At 32.2% G+C, this 12,707-nt stretch overlaps 1 protein-coding gene across 2 annotated transcripts in view; it reads left to right on the plus strand.

Annotated features, from left to right (window-relative positions):
• Positions 1-11,955, plus strand: part of TBC1D8B (TBC1 domain family member 8B) — an 83,853-nt gene extending 71,898 nt beyond the window's left edge. For both annotated transcript variants that reach the window (XM_004454544.5, XM_004454545.5), the window contains exons 15-21: positions 2,072-2,140; positions 2,311-2,551; positions 3,306-3,371; positions 4,903-4,986; positions 6,262-6,318; positions 7,919-8,016; positions 9,453-11,955. In XM_004454544.5, coding sequence (XP_004454601.1) covers positions 2,072-2,140; positions 2,311-2,551; positions 3,306-3,371; positions 4,903-4,986; positions 6,262-6,318; positions 7,919-8,016; positions 9,453-9,851 — 1,014 coding nt within the window. In that variant the 3' untranslated portion in view covers positions 9,852-11,955. The remainder of the gene's footprint in view (positions 1-2,071; positions 2,141-2,310; positions 2,552-3,305; positions 3,372-4,902; positions 4,987-6,261; positions 6,319-7,918; positions 8,017-9,452) is intronic.
• Positions 11,956-12,707: the final 752 nt, after the last annotated feature.

Raw genomic sequence — 12,707 nt, forward strand, 5'->3', positions numbered from 1 at the left:
GATGTTTTTTTAACCTTAGTGATTTATAATCAAAGTAAAATATTCTAAAAACATAATATACTCAGTTTGCAATTTTAAACGGCCTGCTTGCTTAAAGGCTGAGTCTTCTGAGATGTAAATCTGGCAAGAGTAACATTTATCAAGATTCCAGATTAAGAATTTAATTAAATCATTGATAACTCTGTGAAATCGTTAGCATAGAGTACTTGTTTTAGTTTTTTATATTAACTCGTAAAAATTCAATAAAGTAATACATGCACATTGTAAATAATTCAAACATTACAGAATGGTAAAATGTAAAGGTCCCCACCCCAGGAGTAACCATTATTAAAATGATTTGGCAAATATCTATCTTTCCAGTTCTTTTTTCTGTGCATCTGTAGACACAAATATATATGGGCAGGGAGGATGGGAAGAGGCATAGGTATATATAGTTTATTCAGTGAGCTTATATCAGTCACTTTGTTCTAAAACTCAACTTTTTTCCACTCAGAAATATATCATAGTCATTGCATATCAGTATATATGTATTTTCTTCAATATGCCATATTATTGATATGCTATAATTTAACTATTCCGCTATTTATGTAAAATGTATCTGGCTTTGGAATAAGAATGATGTTGGCCTCATAGAATGAGTTAGGAAGTGTTCTCTCCTCATCAATTTTTAGAAGATTTTGAATACAATTGGTGTCAAGCCTTTCTGGAATATTTGGCAGAATTCCCCAGTGAAGCATTCAATCTTGGGCTTTTCTTTATTGGAAGGTTTTTGATTACTGATTCAGGCTCTTTACTAGCAATGTGTTTGCTTTGAGATCTTCTGTTTCTTCTTGAGTCAATGTAGGTACTTGGTATGTTTCTAAGAATCGATTCGTTTCATCTAGATTATCTAATTTGTTGTGCATTTGTTCGTAGTATTCTCATATCATCCATTTTATTTCACCAGGACTGGTAGCAATTTCCCTCTTTTTACTTATGATCTTCATTATTTGTATCCTTTTTTTTTTTTCTTTGTTGGTCTAGCTAAATGTTTGTCAATTTTGTTGATATTTTCAAAGAACCAACTTTCGGTTTTGTTGATGTGCTCTATTGTTTTTTTGTTGTCTATTTCACTTATCTCTGCTCTAATCTTTGATATTTCCTTTAATCTGCTAACTTTGGGTTTAGTTTACTCTCCTTTTTCTAGTTCTTCCAGTTTTGAGGTTATGTCTATGATTTGAAGGCTTTCTTCCATTTTTAAATATAAGCATTCAGAGCTATACATTTCTGTGTCAGCACTGCCTTCACAGCATCCCATAATTTTCGGTATTTTCATTTTCACTCTCCTCAAGATATTTCGTAACTTCAAATTTCCTCTTATATTCATTGGTTCTTTGAGAGGAGCTGGACACTGTTAATGACCTCTGTGTATCTATGTTTACATTACCCATTCTTTCTCAATGATGTTTATTTGTGCTTTCTTTTATCACAGTAGCCAGAGATTTGTCAATTATTTTTCCAGTTAACCATCTCCATATTATTTGCCCATTCTTCTTGATTTACTGTCTTTTATCTTTACCCTTGCTTTTAATTTTCTAAAATAACATAATGATTCTGCCATTATTGTTTATTCTTCATGGAGTAGGATAAAATTACATATTTCCTAAGCTTATTATTTATTGGGTTATATTTTTTGGCACAAAGAGGGATGTACATCTCCCCGTGCCTTTGAAGTGTTTACAGACAACTGCACATGATGACTGTACAAATTACTTATGTAGTAAGAGATAAGTATATGGAAAGAGATTTAAATACTGTTGCTTATATTTATAGACATTAAGTGACTGTGCCTTTGCCAGTGCTTTCTGGGTATACAGAGATTTAGATCAAAGTACATATCAGAACCAAATTGACCTCTAATCTGTGCACAACTTTTTAAAAGGGTAAAATAAATGAATTTACCTTTGTTATTCCTTTAAAGAGTTAAAAGAAAAATAAAATTGCTTCTAACACAGGTAGATCTAGAAATGAATTCAAAGAGGATTTCTGTATTGAAGTGTTAAATTCTAAATTGTTTTTAATCTTTTTAAAGTTGCGCGTTGTATCTCAAGATGTGAAATTGAGGCTTCATGAATTGGATGAACTTTATGTCATCTTTAAGGTAATGTGGTTCTTCTTTGAATTAAAAATAATAATGCTCTTTTAGAAGAATTTTATCAAAACTGCTCATATATTTTATCTTTAATTATTTTGACATATTTAAAAGGAAAAAACTTCTAAAATTTCTTTTTCCAATTTAATGACTTTCCTTTTTTTATTTGCTTTTAATAGAAAGAGCTGTTTTTTTCTTGTTATTGGTGTTTGACTTATCCAGTATTGAAATATCATGACCCCAGTCTACCATATTTGGAACAGTATCAGATTGACTGCCAGCAGTTCAGAATGTTGTATCACTTGTTGAGTCCTTGGGCTCATTCTGCAAACAGAGACGCTCTAGCTTTATGGACATTCAGATTATTGGATGAAAATTCTGACTGCCTTATAAACTTCAAAGAATTCTCCTCTGCATTTGGTAGGATGATGTCTAATAATTATCTTTTTTTCAAGCAAAAAATAAAAGAACCTCTAGAAATATTTAGTACATGTATTATCTCCAATTTAGTCATATTATATCACCCTGGGTTACACTGTCTCCAGGTTTAACAATAACTGGGCCTGTTTCTGTGTATGTTGCCAGATCTAAGTAGATTGATCTCATTTTTCCTACAAACCTCCCAGAAGAGCAAGCTGTTAAATATGGAGGTTTTAATGGTTAAAATGAAAGAAAAAACTATTCCATTTTTACCATACTTAGATGCATGGGTGCTACAGAAGGAATTTCCACCTAAGTAAAAATTTATCCACATAGCCTAGAAAAGTGGTAGGGACATATCCAACAGAGGTTGTACCTGCAGGCAATCCACCAGTTTGTCCTTTATTTATTTGCTTCCAGATGCCTCAGGGTGTTTTGTTATCAGGAATGCCCCCTGAAGAGCAGTCCTCTCCCCAAATGAAGCATAAGGACTCATTCAAAAGAAAACAGAAATTTGAGGTTGGGAGAAATGTGATCAGCCAAAGAGCATTTTATCCCTTGATAAAGGGTATTTTGCTTATACACTGGAGGGAAAGAATCTGGCTGGGTGGTGGTTTAACTGTTAACTGAAGTAACAGATGTTTTTGAATCCTGATTCCTGGATAATATCTGTATCTTAATTAATCTGTACTGCTGGAATTGATTGGATATTCTTTCAGTATATGATTATTTGCAATTGAATTTTATTGAACAGACATAATGTACAATGGAAGTTTTACTGAGAAGCTTAAGCTGCTTTTTAAGCTACATATTCCTCCAGGTAAGATTTTAACAACTATATTGATATACAAGTATGGTTACAGTTATAATTCCAATTTAATAACAATTATCAATATGATATAGGATCTTTGCTTCATTGTGGCCCACAGATCATATTACTGCTTTTGTTGATATACAGTGAAGTCTATGGAAGAAATTTTGTGTAGTATATAAGTTCACAAGTTGCCTTCCTATTAGTGATCAGTCTATTTAATGATAAATAGTTTGTATACAAAAACTGCATACCATTTGAATATTGGTATAATGTTGAGTTATTACAGTTGTTGAGAGTAGAATTTCATTTTAGACAAACTGCCAAACTGGTAAAATATGATGAATTATTCATAAAAGTGAGAACAGGCAGCAGAGATGTTAAACATTTGCAAAAGGCAAAAAAATAAAAGCTACCATTTATTGAGACTAGCTCTGTTGAGGCATTTACTTTACATTCATTCTTTAATCTTCACAGTACCCTGAAAAGTGGGACTATCCTGATTTTAATGATAAAGAAACTGAGGATTAGAAAGATTAAATAAATTGCCAAAGATCACATAACTAATTAATTGCATAGCCATGATTCAAACTGAGGTCTACTAACTCCAAAACTCACATTTTATTCTGTTCTACCATCCTACTTCAAAGCTACCACACCATTCCAGTTTGCTTAGTGTTCCCCAATGACCTTAAGAAGCTGCCTTTCCAGACCTGATCCGTGGTTTGGAAAACAGTCCTAGACCTTAAACTAAAAGAATATTGCAAAAGTATCTTTTAGCTTAGGTAGAATAATTCACAAAAACAATTAGCACATCATAATTTATCTAAAACTACAGCTGGGATATTCCCAGGATAGCCAGGAACCTTTCTTTTACCAGATCTAAAAGCAAAAAGCCATCTTTAACCCTTAACACACTCAAATCACCAATACAGCATTGAAAATGAAAGATAAACTACCTGATAACTTAATTATAAAATGAGTTTACCTTGTAAAGTCAACTTGCCATTAAAATGTCTAATATTGCCATCGAATACATTTTCAGAGGAGGGATCAAAAATAGGAAAAACATTATATACCTGTTAAAGCACAGGTAAGAAGTAAAGCAAAACAACTTCATGTCTTCCTTATTATTTGTGTATTTAAATATAATTTGCTTGCTAATTTTAACATTTACTGCTTTTTGTTATCAAAAAATAACCTGGAAGATATCAAGATATCATAGTCCCTCATTTTGTTATTGGAGAATTTTTTTTTAATGACTGAGGTCACATTTCCCGAGATTTCTAAATGCCAGCTAGTGATGACTCTTGGAAAACTATTTAAAAACTCATAGGAGAAATAACATAACTGTAGTGACCAAGTACTTCTTGTTATTTGCTGTACAATAGAGTAGACCACTTCTATATCTCTTCACATACGTCTTTCTTACCCAGAGACCATTTATTTAATTCCATGCTCCCAGATTTACCTGACCCACTATAGACCCCATCTCTATCCCTCATTATTAGTAAATATGATTTAGATTATCTGTTTTCAGCTTACACGGATGTGAAATCTCAGGACCCTTCAAAAGGAGATGAAATTTCCAAGGAAGAATTACTCTATTTCAGTCAGCTCCATGGTAAGTATCTATTTTAAATTTTATCTGTATTGATAATTAGTCATTCCTAGAGATTTCTTGGCTTAGATATTCTTTATCCAGGTACAACTAGTAAATTTCAGTTAATAATACCTTATACTTCCTTTGTACTAGTATAGCACTTAGCACAATGCTAAGTGTATTCTAATTACCCCATAAATAGTTAACTGCCTGACCAAACTGCATTTTTGGGTTTTGATTGATATAATTTATTGTTACTGGAAAATTTAAATGAAAATGTATTTTGTTTCTATTTACGTTGCAAAAATTTCTAAAATGTACCAGCCCAATGAAGACAATAGAATCTTTGAGGATTGAAGGTCATAGCTATTATTCAGTGAATACTTATTAAAAGTTACTGTGAGTGTAGGAGGTACATGAATCTATCCACAAGGTATAGCTTGGAAATGATAAGAGCTTATTTTTGTGTCCCTTGCTTCATTTTCATAAATGCACAATGTCTTTAGAGGGATGAATCCTAAGTAATATACCTATGTTTACTATAATGTTTGAAAATTATTTGAAGAGACATTACAAGTCATTGAATCGAGTCCTTTAATGTTATAGAGAAGAGCATTTAGGTGGAGAAAAGGGGAGTTAAACAATGAGTTATGACAGAACCAGGACAAAGAGCCTAGTCTTCTGACATCCAGTTTGCTGTTTTATTTTTTTCTTTTCTTTTTTTCCCTGATCATAAAAGTAATACAGTTTAATTTGAGGAAAGTCACAAAGAAGAAAATACAACACAGAAATAAACACATAATATTTGGTTTGCTTCCTTTTATATGGATTTTTCCAGTGGTCATTTTGCTAGGAAAGTTCTCAAATTTTTTTTTTTTTTGAGAAGGAAAAATGGTTTATTGATGGCCAGCCGGATTCAGGAGCTTTCTGTTTCAAACCCGAGCCCAGAACAAGAATTTTGACTTATTTTTATACAGAGGCAGGGCTAAATCGTTCTTTGTTTCAGTGCTCAATAGGTTTGAATTATCATATATTTTTCACATCGTAGGTAAGCTTTTAGCATGGACTTCATACATTCTAAATAAGCTTTTTGCACATTTGGTTTGCATTTTCCCTGAATATTTAAAGTTTATAGAGTTTGCATTTATTTTTAATGACAGATCAGGTCATCTAAAATTGGTTTGCTGAATAGAAAAAGTAAAATGCTGTTTATAAGTCTTTATATAGAATATTATATTACTTTCCAAAATTATTGTTAAATATCTTACAAAATGCAATTGCCCTCTTTTCCTCTAGTTTCCATGCCTGCAAATGAGAATGAAGCAAAATTAGTAAAATACAGCCCTGAAAAAGGTACTATGATCTATGAATAGCATTTACTTCAATTACTGATTTTATAAATTAGATTAACTAAGAGAGGAAAAGGTGGATTCCCTTTAAAGGCTATTAATTTGTCCTGAGAGTTTTTTCAGTTCCTTTATGTTGGTATAATAATTTATTTTTTTCTTCCTTTGATATTTAAGTCTCAGATGTTATCGAAAATTAAATATAAATGACCCATATTCAAATTATTCATTAATAAATATTTCTTTTTAATTATAAAAGTAATTAGGTAATCCTTATAAAAGAAATCCAAACAGTGCAGAAGTACCCATAACCCTCTCTCACCCCAATCTGAGGTAAATGCTGTTGGATGTATATCCTTTGCAGACTTGTTTCTACACACACACACAAACAGATATAGACGTTTCTCTTTAAAAATAGAATCATTCCATAAATATTATTCTACAATTTGCTTTTATGATTTTGTAATACATCATGGACATGTTTTCATGTCAGTATGTTTGGAGCTGCCTCATTCTTTTTAACTGATGCAGAGTATTGCATTGTTTAGTTGTACCATAATTTATTTCATTTAGTAGCCCTATATTGGTGGACATTTAGGTTGTTTCCAATTATTTTTATTGCAAATGATGCTTCAACAAACATTTTTATACATATATTTTAGGATACTTTATATTTGTTTAGGATAGGATAGATTCATAGAAGTATGGGAATGCTGGACACACATGTAATATTTTGTACATTATGCACATGTAATATTTTGATATAGGCTGCCAAATTGCTCTCAAGAAGTCCATAATTCCTTTATATATTTTTCCTTCATATTTTTGAATAACATTTAGTTAAAGCATAATTAATTGCCGAGGATCTATTTAAATATGACATATTCCCCAGGCCATTCAGTGTTTCCACCCGTTTTCCAAGGGATCCTAAATAATAATTAATAAATTCACAACAATAGCATCTTTTTTTAAAGGTTTATTTTATTTCCTTTATTTATTCTCTCCCCCCTTGTTGTCTGCGCTCACTGTCTGCCGTCAGGTCTCCATGGTGGCGCAGCCAGCTTGCCTTCACCAGGAAGCCCCAGGAATCGAACCTGGGGCCTCCCATATGGTAGATGGGAGCCCAATCACTTGAGCCACATCTGCCTCCAACAATACATCTTGATTGAACTATTTTAAGGAATGAATGAATATATAGAGTTTTGAATTTTTGAAGAGGAGCCAGTATAGAAAACTGTGGTATCTGCATATTATAAACATCTTATAGAAGCTGTTTTACATTTTTTTAGTATACTTGAGAATGTCTACATGAAATTTGCATTGTCAGGCCATGGTGTCCTGTTTCAGTCTAAATGCATCCTTCCTCTTTCCTCACATCTTCCTTATTCTCCAGCCTTCCCAAAGTAAAACTTTTAGTCTAAATGGAAATGGAGAAAGTATTCTGAGATCCAGTGGTGAAATAAAAGGTGAATTTAGGTATTGCCTGGATTGAAAATTATGGAATCTTATATCTCATTGAAATTTGTTTTGATCATAATTATACTTTTTGTGATTTGGGAGAATATAATGTGCTGTTCATTATGAAATGGTTTACTCCCCTTACTCAGGCAAAGGAAAAGTTGATATTCAAGCATATCTAAGTCAATGGCAGGATGAGCTTTTCAAAAAAGAAGAAAACATTAAAGATTTACCAAGAATGAATCAGGTATAGTATTTTCAAAGAGAAAATTCTAGGTTCTTGCGGGGTTTTTTGGTATGAATTTGGATGTATCCAACTGTAAAATAGCTAACATTCTATTACCAAAAATAGTTAAGTAATCTATTTGTCATCTCTGTAAGTTTTAGATGAGCACAGATGAGTGAGAGCAAATTTTTTAATGATACTTTACTTTGAGCACTTAAATGCATCTAGTGTTTTCGTATAGTTCTTCTATTCTGACAAGTGTACTTATAGAAAGATGTTTGCATAACATATATCACAGCACTTTCTATTTTCAGCTTTATTGGAAATGTTCATTTATTCAGTAAACACTTTTTAGTTCCTACTAGATGCCAAGCCAAATGTTAGTACTGTGAATAAGAAATAACTAAGATAGGCCCTGCCCTGATTGCTAATGATCTTGTGTTTGAACCTACTCAGGCAGTACTAATAATTACTATCGACACAATTCTAAATCCATCACTTTCTTACATGCTGTGCAGACTATGATCTTATATTTTCTTAATTAAAATCCGATTGGTGCAGATACTGAGGATCCCCACATTTACCCTAATGGGAAGTGTCAAATAACTTAGTATCTGACAGGTAATTTGACAGCTAAGTAAGCACTTTTTTAAATGAGTCAATATGATGTATTTATTCTAAAATTATTATAAATGAATAGTCCTGCAGACTAAGGGGAAAAAGGAAATAAAACTTAACAGTTTGTTACAACATATTTTTAAGTATATCCTTTGAATGTGTTTTTTATTCACAGATAAAAGTTTTTTGATATGATGATTGATTTATAGGACTCTTGTGTTGGAATTGCTTTTTTAAATTGATGAAATACGCCACAAATATCTTCCAGAAATGTCTATGATTATCCAGGGGCAGTTAGCAAACAAATCAGTTTCTCTCTCCACTTGGGCCCCACCTCAGTCTTTAAAGAAAAACATACCCAACTGGGCTTCTTAGATTACTGTGCACTATTAGATAGTTCCCAAAAGCCATTCTTCCCTTTAACTAGTTTTAGCTGAGCTGCTTACTCTAGCTGTTTGGAGAGATTAGGAGGAACTAATTCTTAATCCTTTCATTAAGTTTGGTTAATGGGTGAATTACATGTAGGAAAATATGAGAATGTTCCTAATTAAAAAGTACCACTTAACATCGAAATAATACTGTCAAGTAAACCGTCTAGGAATTTGTCATCCTAGATATAATGTGCAAGAAATGAGAACTTACATGAAATTTTCTTCCATGGTTCATACCTCTCTTTCTAGAACCAAGATTTATTTGGGAATTAATCCCTAGTCCATGTAATTCTGAGATGAAGATTAACATGGTACAAATTCTATACAGGAGAGCATTTGCTTCAAAATTATCTTTATATTTGCTAAATCTAGTATTCAAGTATGATATTTCTAACTTGTGTCTTCTAGTCACAATTTATTCAGTTTTCAAGGACCCTATATAATTTATTTCATGGAGACCCCGAGGAAGAGTCATTATATCAAGCCATTGCTGTTGTTACCAGCCTTTTGCTGAAGATGGAAGAAGTTGGAAGGAAATTGCATAGCCCTCTATCATCAGCCAAAGGATTCTCTAGTACTGTCTGTAATTCTGGAGAACCCAGTAAAGTGAAAACAGAGAGCCACTTGGAGGAGAAAGATTCGTTCTTGCTCAAGAAGGAACCTCAATGGTCATTTGCATTTGAACAGATTCTTGCATCATTGTTGAATGAACCAGCATTGGTGAGGTTTTTTGAGAAACCTGTAGATGTAAAAGCAAAGCTGGAAAATGCAAAAACCTCTCAACTGAGGTCTCGAACCAGGTTATAAATCTCTTAATAGGAATTGGCTATCATAGACAAGTTTACCAAGATTCTTGTGGCTGTCAGCTTGATTCCTGGGAGTAAGGCTCAGGGATTTAGTTTTACTTTGTTACCATTGTGTTCGAAGGACAAAAAAAAGTTATTCTGAAGCACAATGGCATTTTTTCCTTTGTAGTGATCTCAGATTTTGATATTTTCAAATACGAAAGCAGTGCACTTTTGATGTTTCACAAATATGCATTATCAGGGGAGAATGCTAAATATTACCACCAGAGGGCACTAGCATATCATTTTTAATAAGATAATTACTAGCTTGTGCCAGTATTTGCATATGAATTCCTGATAATTTTGAAAAGATGTTGTGTTTGAGTATTAGTGATGCTGATACATCATATTGATAAATCCTACCTTCCAAATTGTCTCATTCCTATGAGAACACTTTAGAAAACTGGGCTCTTAGATCAATGAATTTAATTATCTGGATGGTTACCATGTGAAGGCCTAACTGAAATATTAACTTTTTAAAAAGTTAATCTCATTCTGTCTTAATAATATTTTTAGTAAATTCTGTATTCTTCCTGCCTGAGGGGTTCAGAAGCAACTAACTTCTACTTGTATCTCTGTTACTAACAAAAAGAAAGAATCAAGAACTTTCAACTCTGGGCTGATATAAGGAAAAACAATATTAGATTTGGATTTAAGCTGGATAAAGCCAGCCTTATTAGAAAGGTTAAGAAACAGTTCAGCTAAGTAAATAGGTCTCTCAATAGGCTGAGAAATTATTTGAAATTCTTCGGAGCACTATTCTGTGACATTTGTCTTAGAGAGGCTTGTGACTGCTTTGATTCTAGCTTTTGAGTTTGAATTTTTACCATTCTTATTTTAAGTTATATGAGATAGTAAAGAATAGTTATACTAAGACTGAATTCTTCTTTCAGTTGGACAAGTTTTATAAAGTATACTTATGTATGATGTTTGTCAAGGTAATGTATAGAATTGCCATTATTTTAAAAGTTTTGACTATCTCATTTAGATGTATAATCTCTATTTACTTTATGCTGCTTATATTTCACTTATTACAATGAAAGTCCATTTAGAGGTAATGGACTTTGTTAGCACTTTAAAAACAACAACAACAATAAGTACAGCCATACCTTTCCTATCTTCTGTGCTGTCTCTGGCAAGAGCAATTTATTAATTAATTGACTTAAGAAATGGGGGGAAACTCTTCCATTTGAGCTATCTTTCATCAAAAAAGACTTTGGTTTTAAGCTCTGTGAGTTTTCTAGATGTGAAATAATGAAAAGGCAAATATCCTTCAGAGTGACCCAAGAGTCTCCTTTTCTGAGAAGGAGTTAGTATCATGAACAAAACCTAACACAGAGGACTTCATCAACATAGAATATATTTTTTTCAGAAAGCTTCATGAATTTTCCAGTTGACCTTTTGAAAATTTCGTAAATCAGCCTTGACCAAACCCTTTACTAGTGTCTTTCAAATGATTTGTTCTATCTTGTGTTTCCTAAGAAATTACCGCTAATGAAGATAGTTAATACATAAACATCTACTCCTTTTCTTGGAAATGATTTGTTGAAAAACATGTCTAAAGTTTAGAGTTTAGTTAATATTTTGTGTGAAAAGTATCACACTGAAATCTTGATGTGCAATAATAGATAAATACAATGATTGATAAATTATACTATGATAGCTCCAGAAAGACAAAAGGCTCTATGTTTATATATGAATGCACTGTTGTACATACTTTGTTGAATATTTGGTCACTTGTACTTCTAAAAAGGTAATTTCATAAAAGAATATATTGTATTTGATGTGATTATAAAGTTAGAATATTGAAAGTTAGAGTATTGTATTTAAGCCTAGCTGAATTAAAATTTATACTTAATGTTTATTAGTTACAAAAAGATTATAAATGCAAATTTAAAAGATGAACAAATTTATTTTCTGAATCTGCGGGAGAAACAAGCTGAACATAGTTTTATAGCTGCTGCCATATTAAGCAAAATAGTTGTTCTTAGTGTTAAAATCTTAGGTGGTTATGTCAAACTGAGCCTAAGCATTATATGTTATACATTAAATTAAATATGTTATAATGTGGCTTTACTTGTCTTTATAAAAGCAAATATATAAATCTGTTAGACATGAAAAGTGGTTTACTTAAAGATAATACTATTTACTATATATGTTTTTATTTATCTTTAAGTCAGCTATCACTTGAAGATTTCCCTCCTGAATCAATAAGGGTTCAGTCGCAGAGAAAAGAATTCATTCTAATTAGTTTAGGCAGGAAAGGATTTATTATTGAATATTAAATGGCTTACATGATTACCAGGAGGGTTAACTCTAAATCAAGGTTTCAAAGCCATACTACAGAACCAGGACACCAAGAAAGCTGATAACTATTCTACAGTTTTGGAAACTGCTAATTTTGCCATAATGAGAAGCCAATACTACTGCTACTACCACCAGAACCATGTTGTACCTGATATGATTTACACCACAAAATAGATGCCATGCATTCTGCCTCTTAGCACCACTAAGGTACTGACTAAATTGCAATAGGGTAACCAAACATCTTCAGAACCATATTTAACAGGAGAAATGGCAGAAGCATAGCCTCTACCTCCCTTCTGGCATTCAAATGTCACATTAATGAATCTTATTGGTTTATGTGTACAGAATCCTAGTTGCCAGAAAATCTGGGGAATGTCATTTTAACTATCTAGCATTTGCAGTACTGAAAGATACATTAGGAGGGTAGAATGAACATTGATCACTGTATTCATTTTCTGTTGCTGCATAACACGTTACCACTAACACACATTTATTAATCTCAGCTTCAGTT

Source organism: Dasypus novemcinctus, chromosome X (assembly GCF_030445035.2).
Source record: "Dasypus novemcinctus isolate mDasNov1 chromosome X, mDasNov1.1.hap2, whole genome shotgun sequence".
Lineage (NCBI taxonomy): Eukaryota > Metazoa > Chordata > Mammalia > Cingulata > Dasypodidae > Dasypus > Dasypus novemcinctus.